The 20,304-nt window shown below is 42.5% G+C and overlaps 3 protein-coding genes across 3 annotated transcripts; all 3 read right to left on the bottom strand.

Moving 5' to 3' along the window:
- Positions 1–840: 840 nt before the first annotated feature.
- On the bottom strand, positions 841–2,310 carry LOC133009314 (potassium voltage-gated channel subfamily A member 1-like). The gene has a single exon (XM_061076786.1). It carries the CDS (start codon positions 2,308–2,310, stop codon positions 841–843), a length of 1,470 nt encoding a protein of 489 aa, XP_060932769.1.
- Positions 2,311–7,296: 4,986 nt separating this feature from the next.
- LOC133009328 (shaker-related potassium channel tsha2-like) lies at positions 7,297–8,739 on the bottom strand. The gene has a single exon (XM_061076802.1). The coding sequence runs from the start codon at positions 8,737–8,739 to the stop codon at positions 7,297–7,299; it is 1,443 nt and encodes a 480-aa protein (XP_060932785.1).
- A 10,237-nt stretch (positions 8,740–18,976) lies between these two features.
- Positions 18,977–19,900, bottom strand: LOC133008633 (galanin receptor 2b). The gene has a single exon (XM_061075877.1). It carries the CDS (start codon positions 19,898–19,900, stop codon positions 18,977–18,979), a length of 924 nt encoding a protein of 307 aa, XP_060931860.1.
- Between the last annotated feature and the right edge of the window lie 404 nt (positions 19,901–20,304).

Here is a 20,304-nt window from a genome sequence, read left to right as displayed (position 1 = left end):
TAAATGAGTAGCATTTCAAATGAAAAACTCATCCAGTGCACTCGGTATGAAAACAGATGAGAAGGGGAGGTGGATGGAGGCAGGTATCCAGAAGAACATCCTTTCCATTACGTGAGATATGTCACATGCATGCCGATATCAAAATGGAAAGTCTCTAATCATGCTTGTGTGAAGTTCACTTTATCATTGTGCTGTGTTGCATCTAAAGGGCATGACATTGAATCACTTGGTGATATCACATTTACAGCCACTGCTGGAAAACAGCAGCATTGCGGATGTCCGTGAAGCGAGTAGATCACCATCTGTTTACATCCAAACAAGAAGAGATCAGTCTTCCTCCTATAAGGTGCTTTGCTGAATAGTAGATCCAGTGTAGGAAGAGAGGAGGGAGGAGGGCGTGTGTGAAGAGGAAAGGGGGGGTCACCTAACTTCTTGGCGCTTACCACTTGACTGCAGATGCTTGCATGTCTCTGCAGACGTTTCTGGTGCATTGTGCAACTTGCTGTAATGTTATCTGTACTCCATGCATAAGATTTGAATTGTCACGCTGTCGTCTGATAAGACAGTGTGTGCTCTGCATCCTCCAGGGAGCCGTTTATATGCGCAGTAATCAATGGTTTCTTTTTGATAAACCTATATATTTGTAGGATCAGAACAATTAATTATTCTAACTACCTGTCATACACTCTAACAGCTTTGTTTTTTCTGTTTCCCTTTCTATTTAGCTGAGCATAGCTGTAGGCCTAATGCCATAGAGCGCTTTGAGGAGGTAAATGAAGCATTCCTAACTGATGGTCTACTCCACAGTCCAATAGAGATCCCAAAGTTTCTAACTAGTGTCTAAACATCTGTAAGCAGCTTGCTTTTATTTACACAGTTTTGGTTGGCTATAGTGCAATTGCCAGTTCTGAGATTTGCCTCCCTAAAGTTGTCGATGCTATTGTTTATGTCTCCATCAATCTCCATGTACTCCGACTTGCTGACAGCGGATGAACTGCGGCGACTGGAATTGGTTTCGGAGGGGAGGTTTGGATTGCTGACATTGAGCAGCTGGGCCTGCTCCTCTCCTTCTGTCTCCCTGTGGTAGAAGTAGTTGAAGTTGGACACAATGACAGGCACTGGGAGTGCGATTGTCAACACTCCAGCGATGGCGCACAGAGATCCTACAATCTTGCCTCCTATAGTAACCGGGACCATGTCCCCATAGCCCACAGTTGTCATTGACACAACGGCCCACCAAAATGCATCTGGGATGCTGCCAAATTGGGTTACTTCCTCATCAGCCTCGGCAAAGAAGACAGCGCTGGAGAACAAGATGACTCCAATGAACAGGAAGAAGATCAGCAATCCCAGCTCTCGCATGCTGGCCTTGAGGGTCTGCCCCAAAATCTGAAGTCCTTTGGAGTGTCGTGACAGCTTGAAGATTCTGAACACCCTGACCAGACGAATCACCCTGAGTATGGCCAGTGAGGTTGCCTGCTCCCCCACCCCCTCGCTGCCGGGATCCTCAGCCAGCTCAGTGCCAAGTGTGATGAAGTAAGGGATGATAGCCACAATGTCGATCATGTTCATCGTGTTCTTGAAGAAGGCCGGTTTACTTGGGCACGCCAGACAGCGTACTATCAACTCAAAGGAGAACCAGATTATGCAGAGTGTCTCAATGATAAAGAAGGGGTCAGTAAGGATATTTGGCTTGATATAAATAGTGGTGTTCCCCACTATTCGAATTGTTACATCCTCTTTGAGCTGTGGTAAAGTCTCTAAACAAAATATGACTATTGAAATCAGGATCACCATCACAGACACAATGGCGATCCCTCTGGCTGGGCCCGAGCTTTCTGGATGCTCAAAGAGGAGCCACATCTGACGCTGGAACTCCCTCTCAGGCAAAGGCCGCACTTCCTCCCTGATGAAACCCTCATCCTCACGAAACCTCTCCATCGCGTCCACTCCCAGCTCATAAAACTTGATTTCCTCTGAGAACATATCCAAAGGGACGTTCACCGGTCTTCTCAGCCGACCCCCTGACTGGTAGTAGTAGAGGATGGCATCAAAGCTGGGGCGGTTCCTGTCAAAGAAGTACTCATTTCTCAGAGGGTCAAAGTACCGCATCCGCTTTTTGGGGTTGCCTAGCAACGATTCTGGAAACTGGGAGAGAGTTTTCAACTGTGTCTCAAACCGGAGACCCGCTATGTTGATCACCACCCTCTCGCAGCATTCGTGGTCATGATGGTCTGGGGGGTAGGTGTCCTGAGGGTGACCAGGGACAGCCGAGGTCTCGTCCATGTTATCTCCTGCTACAACGGTCATTTTTGTATGAGGAGGAGGTGAAGACGAGGAAGAGGAGGAGGAGATGTACTGGGTTTTCGGTTAGTCTGACTGAGCAGGCATTCAGGTTTCGGGGGGAAATTTTCCACTCCTCAGCTTCCCACACCCCTTAAATTGTTGGAGACGTCCCCAGGTACAAGGGGGTTGGTTGGCTGCTCTGCCTCAGTGCGGCTCCACTGCGGTTCTCGCTGACTTGACCGTTGCTGCTCTCCAGTGCATCTGCTGCTGTTGTTACTGCTGCCTCTGTCACCCAGAGAGAGAGAGAGAGAGAGAGGGAGGGAGAGACAGAGGGAGAGGGAGGAAATAATGGGATGAAACTGCCAAGATATTTGCTGGCTCAGCATTTTCTGCAGTTTATTTATTTATCCGTTTACTTCTATCAGCCCACCTTTAGTGCAGCCACCCGATACTGTATGTAAAATATATTATTCCGGGGATCAATTTGTCATATTTCTACGTTATAGGTATTTACAATCTTTTAATTTGGGAGTTCACGAATGTTTTGATCCATATTGCATTTTACACATGATCTTTAAATTCCTTTACTTAATGGCTGTGGCATTCTCTGCTGCATTCCTATGACATTTCTATATAGATTTTTACATAAGTTTGTCATATGTGTTTGTGCTTTAAAGGACCATAGCAGTGATTTATCCTATGCCACTCTCTCCAGTCTGACGCATAATATACTGACATTATAGCAACTGATGTTTCTATATGCGCAAAGCCTTTGGGCCTAATGCAGGGTAAAATACTCACATCTCATCTTAGGAAAGAGGGAGAACATTATAATAGTAGTAAATCATCTTTACATTCACAGCAGCTGTCAATTCATATAATCCATGATGGGTACATTGTGTAAGTCAGCAGTTCTCACCGTGGGTTGTTCTTGGAAGGTCTTGAATGCGTCTCATCCTGTGGTAATATCCTCCAACAGCAGGACACCAGTGGGTATCATGTGGCAACTTTACATTGCACCTTCCGAGGAGAAAAGCCTAGAGCCTCACTGTGGTCATCATCACCATCCCGTGTCCCGTCAAAGTGCCCTCATGGGTCCGAACGCCTTGTGAGAAATCAGGCAAGTCTATAATGAGGAAAGCCTGAGATGGAAATGCAGCGAGAAGCGAAGGGTTGCAAAGCTGCAGCAGCGTCCGTAAAGTTGCTCGCTTGGCGGCACGGTGGTGTGAGCAGCTTTACAGTAGAGGCTGTACCGCAGGAGAAAATCTTGCGCAGCAGTTCAGGGGGGGAGAGATACATTATGGGGCAACAAGCGAGCCCTTGACATTTCCAGACATCACTGCATCAGCAGAAATATGCTGCCTCCTGCGAGTATGGACGCGATGACGGGCTGGAGTGTGTTTCTCGGAGAGCGGAATTTTTACGCATCCCCCCCCCCCAACAAAAAAAAAAACGGAGAGCGGAGAGACGAGTCAAGTGCAGCAGCGGCGGCGGCGAGGTCCAAATGTTTTCTCCACAATGTCAAGCATGTTGTGATGTGCATTGTACATGCAAGTGCAGGGGAGGTGATGGGAAAATAGAGGAGGGGAGAGGAGAGGAGAGGAAAGGAGGAGAGGGGAGGGCAGCAGCAGCAGCAGCAGCAGGAGGAGGAGGAGGAGGAGGAGGAGTTGGAGGGTTTCGACGCAATGCAGACCGGCTCTACTAAAGCACGCCGACTCAACTTCTCCACACACACCACAAAAACAAGAGCGCCCGCGCAGTGCCAGCTCTGGCGCAATGGACCGCAAAGAGGGACAGGAGCTCTGAATCATACACTGGGCAGCATCTGAGACCATCTGCCAATCACAGACCAGTCTATTGTCGATCAGAAAGGGAAGAAATCATCACCTTGTCATCATATCACTCCTGAATGATCGTTGGATGTGTCAAGGAACGCTGTGCGCTACAGTCATTCAGTATTTTGTATATACTAATGAGCAGTAAATCAAGGGGTAACAAGCTCCTGCCCAAGTGCCTAGATAACTTAACCAAGTGCAGTAAAATCTTAACCCTGCAATATTATCATGTGCAATTTTATAATGTGCAATATAACTGAGCACACATACTCATATGTGTTATATACATTTCATACTATGAATTCCTAGTCTTCTTTGTATCTATTTATCAGACTCTAATGTGTCTATACTTGTCTGTGAGTTGTGTAATACCATTAGTACCACTGGGATACTTAATTGTACACCATGCAATTACAATGAAGGCATTGCATTTCTTTTAAATTATCCACATTGTGTCAGCTTGTCTGTGTAGGTCTGTGCTCATATCTAAGATCTTTTCACTTAACGATGCTGACTAAGTTATCACATTGCTCAGCCATTAACCTGCTACATTTGGCCCCAGAAGACACATTTGGAACGATTGCAAGGAATGTTACAAATATTGATCTGTATGTTTTTGTATTCAAGCCCTGAAGCTATAGGAAATGAGTGAAAATAAGCTTAATTAACATAAATGGTGGTTTAGAATGTACTTTCTCAAAACAAGCCATGGATATAAACAACAACATTAGAACCTGTCCCCTGTCTTAATGCTGTGAGTTGGAATTTAGTAGACTGTCCTCTGCAGAGGCCAGATCACTTTCAGCACCACGGACAGCGCAGATGATCGGGTCACCTCAGGAAACCACAATTCAGTAAAACACGAGAACATACTCACATTATAACAATGGAAATAAAATCACGGTAGTGTTTGGTTTATCATGGCCTTACGACAGTGAGCTGAACTAACTCAGAACTCACGTTGTCTGACTTTCTAAAAATACATTCAAGATCAAAATCAGGTGATCAGACCTCTGTCTTATTTCTTAAAATTTGCCTCCTCCATTCCTCACAATGACATTTCATTAACTTTATTGTTTTAGTGGCAAGACGACCTTGCCTCTGCCACCACCGAGCACCAACAGCGATAGAGATCAGTGTGTTGAACTGATCAATGTGCATGCATTTGAACTGACTTGCTGTTTCTCTGAGTCTGATCCATTTCATTGGGATCATGAAAGAATAACGAGGGGTGTGTTCTCTGATCCATAATTTATTTATAAAAAGAATTAAGTTAAGTTCACATACATGTGTTAATTAGAAAAATAAATATTTTATTACATTTAAAATTCACAATGCATGTGCGTCATGCAGACATTGCACTATAATGTTTTTGTTCTATACAGCGAGCTGCAGTGTAAGCTGAATGATTGTAACAACACAGAAGCAGGTTGCGGCTCCAACTTTGCATTGTAAGCTGCATAAGAAAAGAGGAAGTTCAGAAGTTTTACAAAAACAACATTAAGTACACAAGGCCTTTTATACAGCTACAAAAAGAGCTGGGTCATTTATAAAGCCTACACAAAAGAATGTCGTTTTTTTCTATGGCTGATACACAAAATGTCCACTGCGGCAGACTCAACTTTTCCCAAGGGTTTCTACCGTTAGGTCTCTGTAGCCACCACTGGCAATGCAAGAATAATCCATGAGAAAATGATCCAGTGTTTCGGAGGAGAGGAGAATGCCCCACTGGTATTTTAAGCGAACAGCAAGCTTCACTTAATCGTCTCTTGCCTTCTGGAAGTAAGCAGAAAACCAAACTCACCATGTTGACATTGGGAGGTGAGAGAAAGCAGTCAGGTATCTGAGCTTAGATCACCATCACAGGCATCCAAATACATACTTAGTCAAAGAGCATGGCCTCAGGAGGCTTAAGCCAAAATCCCAAGCAGGCAAGCTGCAGCAGAGCAAAGGTATTCCAGTTTATGTCTTAATTCTGCCCTCTGAGCTTCCTGAGCTGTCTGCAGGGATGTGTTTCATCCACTGAGTGGCGCTCAGAGCTCATTCATTCTGACCACTGGCGGCACATTACAAGCTCCCAGAAAAAAAAATTGGGCTGCAGATGACGTAGTATTTTTAGACATGTGAGACTTGTTATATTTAGAGGAAATCTATCATGTGATAACGAGATATGTGTATTTTTATTATGGGTCACTGGTGTCTTCATTACGAAAAACAGACCATAAACCTGAGCGCAGTATCCTGAGTGTTAGAGCCTCGTTTAAGGCAACAATCTATGTATCTATGTAGTATTTTAAGAAGTCTAAATCTGAAATCGAAGCTGTTTTACTAACTTTGACCGCACGGTACTTAAGTGCAAATTTAAGTTTTCATCGTTCCAGTTATGCCGGGACTCCATGCTGCGTAAAAGAAGAAGCTACTAGTGTTTATGTACAAGGACTCACTGGGCACGGACACATCGGAGGCTTGAACGCAGCAGGACAAGAGAGTTGAACAAGTGCCAGCGGGCTCATGCACTGGCAGCAGCCACCGATCCACAGTGCGCACGGCGCAACCACGACACACAGTTAATGGAAATGTGTCTTAGTTCGCCATGCGCTGCCGTGTGGTGGGTTGGATGCATCGTGCGTCATTGGCACTTATACGCACGCCTGGTCTGCCCTCTCCTACTCTTCCCTATGCTTTGGGATCATTAGAAAATAGGTCACGCTATTTCCTCAACAATATACGACTAAATTGTAGTTCATATTGACATTTCTTTATGGGTAAACACATTAAAAAAACACCTGCCCCTGTCACGTATGGAGGCAATTTTTTTACTGCTGCAGGCCCAATTTAGATAATCCATTTTATTGCGTGCCTCATGGGTTCCCACATGTTTTTATTTGAGGTTTCCCGAGTATAATATTTAAGTCCACAGCTTCCCTCTGCATGTTTCCACCAGTTGCTCCAATATGAGAAATATGTGAGAAGTGGAGGAATGATTTTCTCATACGATGAATTAAGATAACGTGAATTCCTCATGAAGGTATTTGTAAAAACGAATTTCTGAGGCTCCACGTCTGGAGACCACTGTAGACAGCATGCGTAAAAAGCACCAGGAGCATCCGTCGTGGAGAAGCATTGACTGCCTGTCTACTGGAAGACAACTCACCGGGAAAAAAACACATCTTCTTTACACAACTGTCAGTTTCCCGGTGTATGTCTCGAGTTGGTTTATCTTTGGATGTGTCGGAGGGTCCAGGTCGTCGCTCTCCTGAAAGGACTCCGTTTTGGAGAGCGACTGGATACTTTTGGTTGAATCACACTCAACAAATGAGGGCTGCTGCTGGTGCCCACAGGTCACGTGGACGAACTGAACGTTGTCCTCCTCCTCGTTTCCTCTGTGGTAGAAATAATTGAAATTGGATACTATAACTGGGACCGGTAAAGCTATAGTGAGTACTCCAGCGATTGCACACAAAGATCCAACGAATTTCCCCCCAATTGTGGAGGGACACATGTCTCCATAACCAACCGTGGTCATTGTCACCACAGCCCACCAGAACGCATCAGGTATACTTGTAAATTCAGAGTCGGGGTCTTCTGCTTCTGCGAAATAAACAGAACTGGAGAATAAGACCACGCCGATGAGGAGGAAGAATATGAGCAGCCCCAGCTCCCTGAGGCTGGCTTGGAGCGTCTGGCCGAGGATCTGGAGGCCCTTGGAGTGCCGGGAGAGTTTAAAAATCCTGAAAACGCGGACCAGACGGATGACCCTTAGTATGGCCAGAGACGCAGCCTGCTGACTGCTGCCCTGATGCTCTGCGAGATCCAGGCCCAGGGTGATGAAGTACGGAGCTATGGCCACCACATCGATGAGGTTCATGAGGTTTTTAAAGAAAGCTGCTTTGCTGGGACACGAAAGGAACCTCATGGTGAATTCAAAAGAGAACCACACGATGCAAAGTGTCTCAATCACGAAAAAGGGGTCTGTGAAGGGGCTGAGCGCTTTACCTTGTGCGCTTCCATTCGCCGTGTTGCTGTTGTCCGGCTGTGGAGGGACGTCTCTGAACTCGGGTAGTGTCTCCAAGCAGAATATAACAATGGATATCAAAATAACCATAACTGACACGATGGCAATTATCCGTGCAGGTCCTGAACTCTCTGGATACTCGAAGAGGAGCCAAAACTGGCGCTGGTACTCGTTGTTGGGCAGCGTCTGGTCCTCCTCCTTTGCCAAGCCCTCGTCCTCTTTGAAAGTGTCCATGGCCTCATCCTCGAGTTCATAAAACTTGATTTCCTCCATGAAAATGTCCACAGGCACGCTCACAGGCCTCCGCAGCCGCCCACCCGACTGGTAATAATAGAGGATGCCGTCAAAGCTTGGCCTGTTCCTGTCAAAGAAGTACTCGTTTCTCAGCGGGTCGAAGAAGCGCATCCTTTTGCGTGGGTCTCCCAGGAGCGTGGCCGGGAAGCGGGACAGGGTCTTCAGCTGTGTCTCGAAGCGCAGACCCGAGATGTTGATGACCACCCTCTCGCTGCACTCCTGGTCCCCCTGCTCCAAGTCGGCAGCATCTTGCAACAGAGGAGTAACGACCACAGTGTCGTCGTGGTTCTCCTGGGACACCACAGTCATCTTTTTACCCCTCCGCGGGTAAACCCGTCACTCACCTCCTCGGTGTCTCCCTCTTGCCCTTTAGCCTGTGCGTCCTCCCTGCTCTCTTTCTCATGCAGCCGCCCCAGATTCAGGTCGCTTTCACTCCACCGAGTCTGTCGATAATCCAAAGTCGTTGCTCCGTTGTTGATTTACACCGTCCTTTAGTCAGATTAGTGCTTCTGAACTGTCAACTTTCAACGGTGCAGACAGATCTCTACTTGCAACAGCAATACCGATGGCTGGAGATGGCTATCATATTCACACCATTTTAAACTCCAAAGCCCTCCCCAAGTTGGAAGACCAGATGACACTTGCTGCTGCTGCTGCTGTCCCTCTCACACTCACTCACTTCGATGTAGCACTGCAGTGTTTTCCAAGTGAACATGTCGCCTTACAAGTGTACTGTTTTGAAATCCAACTGCAAGTTATTAATACTTTAAATAAAATTCGCTTTTAAAAAGTCCTTAATCCTTGTTTTGTTCAGAGAGAGTTCAAATGTGTTTTCAGTTCCAGAGTCTGCTCTCAAATGAAGAGTCTCACCCTGCAGGTCCCTCATTCATGAAATCATGGGGCTATTCCTGTCACAAGGGGAACCTCCTGGACCCGGCGTCTACTTTGGGTCACAGCCCACAGATTTAGAAACAGTACAAGAGAAAATGATAAACATATATTATATAAGCATATATTTTGGTTATTTTTTTAAGTATTAAATGCATCTTGAAATAAATACAATGAAATGACTTGAGTTCTCTGAGGCTCAGATCAGCCTGTGACCAGGGTCCCTTCTGGACCTGACCAGTGGAAACTGCTGGTTTGACTGACACTTGAGTAGCCAGAGAGGAGAGTGTCTTCAGGAAGCCTCGGCCAAAATAACATTCACTGGTCATCGCACTTAAAGGGATCAATTGTACAACCTGGAACACATGGACCCCCATAAGACAAGTGACCTGGCCTTGGGGTCAGAGAGGTGTAAAAAAACAAACAGCTGCAGGTACTTCTAATCTTATTAGTCCTTTTCAGACTCTGCTGCTAGGACAAATTTGTAAGTACCAACTATTAGTCACATTAGAGTTTAATTATTTTTCTTCTCTTTAAGATTCAATGCTAAGATGTCTAAATGATGTGGCCCCAGTGTGCAGGGTCAAGTTAAATGTGCACCGCAGCATTGTGATCTTTTTATAGGTCAGTGTTTTCCACCTACATTGCCTTCATGAAGCTGTAGGCTGTCACTTACGTATGTCACGTCAGTTGTATACACAGGAGAACAACAATAATAGCACGAGGGTGCTAATCAGTGTTACGTAAACCAACTAGTACAGTTTGCATTATTACACAGACAAGGGTGATCATTAGTGAGTACAAGCTGCCATCACTAACTTTCAGGGCAGAGAGAATTTTTTTTATCAATCAGGTTAAAAAGTACTGCTTCCCAAAGGAGCACATTTTTATGGTCCTTCCATCACTGAACAAAGGGTTGGATTCCAGAGTCAAATGTCAGTGTCAGGACACGGTGCCGCCTGCTGTTAATTTGTTAGCATATAGCGTTCAGCAAATGACTGTCTGGGTCAAGCCAAGGTGTCAGGCCTCGACTGTATCCAAGGAAACAAACCATAACAAACAAGCTGAGGAATGGACATGTGACTCTCATACATCAGTCAAAGTGAAAGAGAGGAATAAAAGATGTCATGTTCTACAATGGCCTCCCTCTGTCACCTCTAGTTATTATATTATTATTATCTTAAATTCAGCAGTATATCAATCCCATCTGTTGTGTTTACAGCAGCATTACTTCAGCACAATATTCACGTCATCTCATTTGATCATTTGATCACAGAATTGCAATATTTACTACTTTGTATACTCTGCTGCCACGTTTCCACCATCCATCCATTTCTCTTGACATGTACAGTACATGCTCACTTAAACAGTGACCGCATGTACGGAGACGTAGCCTGGGAGGCACATGCCATAAAAGCTTGCAGGGTGCATGAATGCTGACAGTGAGGAACCTCCCATCGTTATTTACGGCTCTGCCTATGAATGCAGGAGACCCCCATGGTAACAAGACACTGTGCGTCCACTCACGGCGAAAACATCTGCTTTCTCATCATTCTTCAGAACAAGAGAAAATCAGTCCTCTCAACTGACATTGATTTAATATCTGATTTAATCTTGGTTTAATCTTCCGAACTGTTTTAATTCCCCTCAGTCAAGACGAGCCCTGTCACAATAGCATGATGAAATCAATGATATCAATAAAATTATTATTTATAACATGCCAATTTTTCTAATAATAAACATCTATCACAGTGCCTTGATATAACACATAAACCTTGTATCTTTAGAACCAGCCAAGTTTATTATCATTTTTATTATGGAAAAATGCGTTGACCCTATGATTTGACTGAATTATTCATTACCATTATATCATTTGAATAATTAGTTATATTGTGAACATTTTAAATCTAATAATAAACAATTATCCCATTGTTGTGACATCAATAATGACAATAATTTTATTTGTTTAGATGGTGACAATCTTTAACATTTTAAGATGAAAAACGTTCTTTGATTGTATGAGTTTTCTTTGATTGTATGAGTTGACTGGTTAATACCTCTAAATATTAATAAGACAAATGTGTTTAAATATATTCTAATAATTCAAAATTCTAATAATTTCTTTAGAAGCACCCAATGTTTTTTTTTTTACCCTTTTAATTAAATGCAGTTCATCATCTGGAGCTCATCTTTGTCTAAATATAGACAGGATGAGGTTCCTTCCCAACCCATTACACCGTGAGGTAACCACATCACCAACTTGTGTCGGTGACTCCCTTTGGCTTTCACCTCCTCCAGATCCCCAGGCCAAGTATTTACAAAGTGTGTGTGTGTGTGTGTGCGTTGGTGTGAGTGTGTGTCTTACTGCAAGTGTGTATCAGGCATTGTTATTAGTGTAATCGGTGAATGAACACTTGTGCATATCATGTTTGTGTGAGAGTGTGTTATACATTGAGACAGTTTCTTTTAAAGGTCAGCAACACTAGTCAACAGCTCCTTCAGATCACATCATTCCAGTGCCAACTACTCTGCTCGAAATGAAATAGGGGGTAACTGACCCAGTCTGAGGTGCACTCCGGTGATGACAGCGTCTCAGACACTGGAATGAGTCTATTGAGGTGAAGCTAAATCCGGCACGCCTCTGATTCAAGATGCTTCACATATAGTTTCAAGATGAAGAAGATTCACTTGCAGTAAATTCTAACAACATTTTACCAAAAGCAAAGGACGGAGGTGGAAAAATAAATAATCGAGACTGGTTTAAACTATGTATTGCTTTATTATTTTTACAGTACATGGTCTGTACATCAATGTGTTTATGCTTCAAATTTGTCATGAATTCAGTTCAGTTTGATCCATTAGCCAAGAACAGACAGGATTAGTTTATTGATTATTAATTTCTCTCCTGATTTTCGGTAACATTTCTATACCAGAGCTGCAGGTAATGGTTATGATTAAGTAACAATAAATAACAGGTACTAGGAAATCTAGACATCTAAAAATCCTTCAGATTTAACTACATTTAATCTGGTTTTAATCTTGACACTATAACATGGCTCATACTGAATTTACCGTTAACGATATGCATATTTGACAGTTTTAAAACTACTTTGGTGATTTCAACTGATAGTAATTTTGTTTTATAAAAGTGTAGCCTACATCAACAAATATCTTTTTAATGAGTCCTTGTATTTGGTCGATTTCTTTTTACCTTGACACGTACATTTTTGAGTTGAAACGTAAACCTGCCAGGGCTGTGTATATGTGTATTTTCTGTAGTGCAGCTTTTTTAATTAACTGATACATTTAATAATACAAATATGTTTGCAAAAGGCTTAACTGGTATCACCTTTGGTAGAGTACAGCTTAACTGATTACCGAGATGTGTTTGACGTCAAATGGTCAATACTGAAGATCTTTGCTTTCGCTGTGACGATGATGCTGAGTCAGCGAAACAGTGACAAAGTCTTCCTCTCTGTGTGCATCACAGTTTACCTTGTAGTCTCAGTAAGGAGTGTGTGCAGCTGCAACTAATTAATAGTGTGAAAGTTTTGGCCTAATGGAGTCTAAGCTGTGATTATGCCGTCCCCCCCGTTGCCTGCTCTGCACAAGGGCCTCCTCACCCAGAGGTGTCTGAACCCAGGGCTTCCACTCTTGAAAGCAGACACTTCCTGGGTTTTGATAGCCACCAATTTTAGCCCGCAGTCACCTTAGCTTGAAGTTCATGCTCTTGCTGATAGGTAACAGGGCATGCAGCAAGAGATGAAACTGGACACCTCCGATCCGGAGGGCAGGGTTCCTTGGAATTACCTCCCATCCAACGTCTCCCTCGGATTATCATTTCACCCCTTGATCAAGCCTTTCCCTTTTTTAGTAGACTGCATCGCCATCCAGGCCCGGGGGCAGTTGCAGGGGGATCAGTTCACAGAAGAACCACACGTGGGTTATTAATAAAGGATGACTTCAAAGGTCTCAAAGTTTCATTTTGCCGAAAACTTTGTTCATGTGATTCAGTGATGTGCGGGTGACTTTTACAGATTGGCATGCAGAGCCGGAGAACCGCCCCCTTTGTAAAAACAAGTGCGATATCAACTGATCTTCGTAGTCAAGTGCAGTTTGACAAGCACACATGTTTATACCTAGCTACAGCGAATCACAGGATTGTCCACGATGCACAAGTGCACACGTCTAAAAAATGCGGCCCTCTCATCTTCACCAGGCCCAGCCACGCCCATAAAAATGGCAGGAATGTTAGCTGGTAGTTGGGTGGTAGTCAACGTAGCTTCCAAAGATAGTGGTCTACTGCTGCCACCAGGGGGCACTACATTTAAAGATGAACGCAAATAGGCAATATCAAATCTTTTATGGGACCGAACCATAGATTGTGTAAAACAACAGGTGTTAAGAGAGGTATCTCTTCCACTCAGGTTTTGCTCCCACTTAGTTTCTGCTTTTTCTGGTCAAACACTGAACACTGTGCTTGTACTGTCATGAACTGTATTGGCATTTGGTTGAAATGATGCCACCAGGCTGACTGAGTTTCTGTTGACCTGTATCAGGCTAATGTGTGTGGGTTGATTCCACTGTATATAATAGTATATTACATGGGTTTACTCTCCCCACTGAGATTTACTGTACATTTCATCAGTTACTGTAAGAAATGGAAACCTGTCAATTTGAACAAAGTTACGAATCAATTGTTTTCTATTTCACGTCTGTAATGGTGTTAACAAAAAAAAGTACTGCTGGTTTTACTTGCCTCTTATTTGAGTTTCTCTTTACTAGGCTAAGTTTTGCTGCTAGGCCAAAGTAACCAGCCACTATTTATAAGCACTTTGATCTCTAAGAAGAGTTCAACTCACAATCTGGTCACCAGCTCAATGTCATGTGTATATATATCTATACATTTGGATTTTGCTGGACTGAAAAAATCCTTGTTCAACAACCCACCTACTACCAAACACAAGTTCAGCCAGATAATCTTAGAAAGGATAATTGATACAATATCTGCTGACACTAGTTCTTGCAGGTCTATGCTTCACTCATGACTGTTTTTTATTCTTGGCAAGAAGTTGAAGACTTTACAGCCAAATTATAAAAAAACATTCTGACTGTATAAACAATTTCAAAAATCATTTGAATATGTGCAGGTTTTCCACTTTCTGATTATTTTCTTTATAGTAAGAGTCATATTGACACTAGCTTTTACAAGGCCTCGCTTGTTCTTTAAGCTAAGTTTACTCAGTGTTAACTCCAACGTTTTTTTGTCTGTCACCTGCCATGTCTCCACATATTACAGAGAGCTCTACAACGTAAACAGACGGCTGAACCATGATATTAGGTCAGGCTGTGGCTGGTGCCGACCATCTGGACAGCAAATTGTTGCCACATGTCTGATAGCGTTTCTCGATGCCGTGGCTCCTTGATATACTTTTACCTTGAGCCTACTTATAAATACCTCTCTCTCTTCATCCATGTCTTCACAAACAAGGCCAATGCAAACCACGGAGGCCTATTTTATTTCCTGTGTCTGTGAATTTGTTTTTATTTATTTATTCTCGACTTCTGCTGCTGCTGCGGAATTCCATTATCCTGCAGCCTACTTTAATTCTAACGAGACAGTTTGTTTTTGAGCACCGACGATGTGTGGATTCCTAATTCACCTCGCTGCTAAACTGGTTTTAAGATGACGACAACACATACCGACTTGATCTATATATGGAGGATGCTGTTGCCATCATGAATTTCTTACATTTCGTCATCCTTCAACCTATTTCCATGCAACAGTTATCTTCAATATGCTCCCTACATTTCAGCCATCAGACAAAGAAAACAAATACAAAGTTTTGGGGAATATTTGAGATGAAGCTTCAATGTGTTTAATAGTTCATTTTCAGCCTATTCAGCCTTTTGGACAGGTCTTGTGCTTTAACTGAGGTGAATATAGCCCATTAAAGTAGGCCCATAGATCTGTATTAAGAATTTATACTCATGTTTGTGTCTGTATAGAAGCTGTATTTTCAGCTTTCACCATAGCTGTAATTTAATCCAGCTCAAGAGCAACCCTCTGCCATGGAACCTCAGAGACTCCTATAAATAAACAGGCAACGCTCCTTCAACACTTGCCTATATGGCACATGGAATGATTAGCTCATGGTAGGAGACCTCTGATCTTACAGTGTGTAGCCACAACTATTTTCTGTCAGCTATGTGCATTGCTTAACTCCTGAAGTTTGTCAAGAATGTGGTCTCCTAGGAATTCACAAAATTGAGTCAGCCTATACTGTATGTTGGCCTTATATAGATTCTTTAATGAATGTTAATTTTTTTAAATTAATTACAATAGAAACACCTCAATGTAATTGCAATTGCTTTGAATTGCAGTTAAGCGGAAGTATAAAGTGGTACAGTTTGGAAATACTCAAGTACACAAATCTCCAAAAGTACTTTAATGTTCTGCCAGTGACTTTTAGTTGACATGGCTAATGGCTACCCTGCAGATACAGGTCAACATGATTAATCCCGTTTGATTCACATGTCTGGTCATCTAATGTTTCTATCTCTACATTTGTTTTTAAGAACTCTGGGTCTTTAGATGTCATGCTGTATTTGATACATTAGCCATTTGTCCTTTGCTGTTTTGTATTTTTTCAAATAAATTTAATCGACAGTCTATAACCCAAAAGCTGCACATAATGGAGAATGAAATCTGAGAATATATTTGTACTTTTTGCTTGAAAAATTACATAAATTATTAATCAGTGGAGTCCAATGTTCTGAGTCACCATGTCAAGAGGACTGACAAAAACCTGCACTTAATAACGTATTCAGATCTATAAAGCTCAAACGTTTACTTTCTTTATTTAGAAAGTCCAATATCGGGACGTTAACAGTTGTACACTCTTGCTGATCAAGTATAATATCTAATTAAGTACGGTGGCTGCCATCCTCATCATCTTGATTATTTTCGATCCGTGTGAAAGGTTGCTTCATGTAGTGGCTGCATAGAGATAGGCCACAGGGTAATTGAATTACATTCTGGCAGGAGCTAGAGTGTAGATGTTCTGGACATTAAAGTATTTTTTATTCTGTGTCATCTGCTGGGTTTCATGACTCAGCATTATCGTTGGCCCACACAGACTTAAGGATCATTTTAATACGACTCTCTTGATGAGCATGCTGACTTAAGAAACATATGTTGTGGTGACATCCATCCAAGTATTTGGCATTTGATATGAAGAGAGACTAAGTAGAAAAAGCTGCCATACCATCATCTTAAAACTCCCTGGACAAAATGTTTGATAGAATGAAAACCAGAATTTGTTTTGGTTGTTTTATTTGTATTTGTAATGAGTGTCACAGAAGTCACACATAAGTTCAGTGACAGTGATTCTTGTCAGAAATGAAATAGCAGCAAGAGCATAAAGATGACGGTGGAGGTGCACATCAACTAATAAAGTATTGTGTGATTATTGATTTAATATTAACTGATTATAGCTTGAGTTAAAAAGTGACTTAAATATCAGTTTATCCTACTCTTACACAAATTGTATGCTATCAAACTCTCAGAAGATAATAGAGCCCTGCTTGATTGATTTTCTATTAAAAGCATGAAGAGAGAAGCACACGAGAGCAAGGTTCAAAATAAAAGAACTGTGATTGGATAATCGGAAAACACAGGGCTGTAACCTGCCACACATCTGTAAATAAACAAGTCAAGAGTCTTGTTTTGTCAGCACATATTTTCATGGTGATCGACAAACATTGGTCTGCCCACAAACACCAGTTTCTTCCAGCTGTTAGTGGCCCCTAGTGGTAATGCAGTAGTACTGTAATGTGCTAATAGATACAGTGAATGAGTGTGTTGAGGTTTCAAAGTCAAATTCAACCAATATTTGTTTGGTAAAAGGTGCATAATTAACATTTGGGATACTCAGTTGAGGTGTCTGATAAACCAATTAAATCACAGTAGTTATGAGACTAATATTTTGTATAGTTTTTTCATTCAAGTTAACGTTCAGGAAGATAGAGGAGTCAGAGGAGAGCCTGTGTGCTCTATTGCTTCACTATATCCAACATGCTGATGGGCTGCGGCCGCTCTGTACGAGTCCGGCCAGCTGCCCTTGCTGTTCGCTAAGGAGAAGGCCAAAAGTCAGGGGGCTACAGAGGGGGGGGGGGGGGGGGCTGGTCTCCTATTACTGCAGTGGCTGCCAGAACTCAGCCAACCTTGTTATTCCGTTTCTGTATCCCTCCGCTTTCTGACTTCACACATGCTACACAGCTTCCCAATTACACCTCGCCTCTGCAAACTTTACACCTACAGGTGTGGGTTTATCTGGTGTGTGTGCTGTTGTGTGTTTGTGTTACTGTAATGACCCCCCCCCACCACCACCACCACCACCACCATTGGATAGCCACCAGCTCATGGGGATTGAGCTTATTTTTAAAGGAGCAGTTATCACTAAAACACTGTTTGTCATTTCTCAGATTTTCATTTGACCCGATAAAGACCATATGACCAACCCACTAGTCAATAGGTTATTGGATGATGTTTCGTCATACTGGGTAAAGTTGGAATAAATAGTTGATCAATTAATTAGTTGAATGAAATAATAGCAGTGACTACTAATAATCAGATGCTGTTTTATGTGGTTTTCTAGCAAAAAGGATCAATATTGTGAGGATTTGCTGTTTCGTTGTATTATGTGAATATCACAAAACCTTTTTTTTTATTCTTGCATTTTAGCAAAGATTAATTTATTAATTTCTACATAATACAAAACAGAGAAAGTGTTGAACCAAATTTACCTATAAATAATAATAACTTCATGAAAATGTAAGTAAAAAGATTAAATAAAATCCAATAACAGCTGTAATTAGTAGAGAGCCGGCACAACACAGTTATGACTCTCATACTTCCTGCATTGCAATCAGAATTCGTCTGATTGGTCTTCACAATGTCTTTACATGTACATTTAGTTGCTGTATGGCATTCACTCCTGGCAGATTTATAATCACAACGAATCTGACCCATTTAGTACCTTTTCTTCAATCGATACTCAGCAGTATTTATTATAAATAAATACCTTTACATGAATACCCTGAAATTGCAATGAAACTATAAAAATCAAACGGTTAGAGATCAAAACCTCGTAATTTCACCCAGTGACAGTTAGAGTCGTCCCCTTTGATAGCTTACTTAAACAGTATAAACTGGCGGTTTTTCATTACGAGTTATGTGGTGTCATTCTAGCGCATCATGCTGTGTGGCTCATATTTAATGGCCACTCATTGCCAAAAATATTTTTAAAACAAAGTTCCCTCTCACCCACATGTTAGCCAGCAAGTCATTCCAGCCCTTTATAAAACTCTGCTACTGTAACAGTACAGATTAAGAAAAGTTAATTTTACTGGGGTATTTATTTTATTATTATTTTTCAAAAGACAGAAAACCTAAGCATTAATTAAATGGTCATTATATTTGTCCAGGTTTGCATTACAGTGAACTTACATATATATATTTCTAACATTTTGATAATTCCTGCTACATTTGGAAGAGGATAGACAATGTCTTCATAATAGTCTTTAAAAAAACACCAATTTATTCCTAAAAAAAGGAAAAGGTGTCCTTAATGATGTACAAGCAAATGAGCCGAATTTAAAAACTGTCTGTGGTGATGCTGATGACCTGCGGCTGCACTCTGTTCTTGTTACAACTAAAGAGCCAGGCTGCCCTCCTGTGGCGGTAGCGCTTAGAAAGCAGCACATAGAGCACAGGGTTGACACAGGGGTGCAGGTATTGGAGCAAAGTACAGATAAAGTAGAACATCTCCCAAGCCTGTCCATGACGATACATTCCCATGTAAACACACAGCTCCAACACGTAACCAGGCAGCCAGCACACTGAGAAGGTGGCAGCGGCCAAGAACACCAGGACGGAGGCTCTGCGGGTGTTCCTGGCACTGGACACTGACATTACAGGACTCTTGTGGAGGAAAAGACCCAGGCGGACATAGTTGAAGGCAATGACCACCATCGGAACAAAGTAGTAAAGTACAAACTGGCTTAGGACCACTTGGTAATGGTGCTCATGAATGGTTGGAAGGCAGAAGGAGAAGTTTTCCAGGCCTGGGCTCAAGCTCTCTTTGGTGGCAAACATTCGCAGTGGCAGGCTGATGAAGAAGCTGAGGGCCCAGACCAGGACAAACATGAGAATGACCAGGTCCATGTTGGGTGGCTGGTATGGGTTGGTGATGATCATGGCACGGGTCATGGAGACGGCACACAGCGAATAGGTGCTGGCCGCCAGGCTGAAAGCGAGCAGGAACTGGTAGATCTTGCAGGAGGTGTCGCCCAGAGGCCAGGAGTGGCTGACAGCAGAGTGCAGGGTGAAGGGGATTAGCAGGAGGGTGAGGAAGTCGGCCAGAGTCATGCTCAAGAGGAGGATGTCAAGGCGGTTCTTGCGTAGAGTGTTGTACTTAGCGAACAGGGAAAAGACCAGCAGGTTGGCACAGAGCCCAATGCCCAGGATCACTCCACAGGTACAGGCAAAGATCAGTCCATAGGTGTTAGGGATAGCCATTTTATCTGCAGCTTCACATCACCCTTTTTGGGGTAGAAAAATGTATTACTTTTCATTGTCAGTATTTGTTTGTTGATTTATTTAACAGGGACAGTGCACTTGTTGTTAGCTGAACTTGTGAGGCTTTTCATCTAGTCCCTGAACAGATGTTACCTGAATGAAACAAAATTTTAAACTGCTAATTCAATTATTATATGCTTAAGGTAATATTCATGTAAATAGAAACATTCAGGACACCACTAAATTACATTGACAGGGGCTATTTAAAACATGCAACACAGCGCCTCATAATGAAACCTAACAATCAAATAAAATGAGGGAAATCAATGTTAATAGAAAAATGGACCAAAGACAATCATTGGTTTGCTATTGTCATATTTCCAACCAAAACTCCTCATGTTTAC

Source organism: Limanda limanda, chromosome 8, assembly GCF_963576545.1.
Source record: "Limanda limanda chromosome 8, fLimLim1.1, whole genome shotgun sequence".
Lineage (NCBI taxonomy): Eukaryota > Metazoa > Chordata > Actinopteri > Pleuronectiformes > Pleuronectidae > Limanda > Limanda limanda.
The sequence above is the reverse complement of the archived record's forward strand: the minus strand, read 5'-3'. Positions and strand labels throughout refer to the sequence as shown.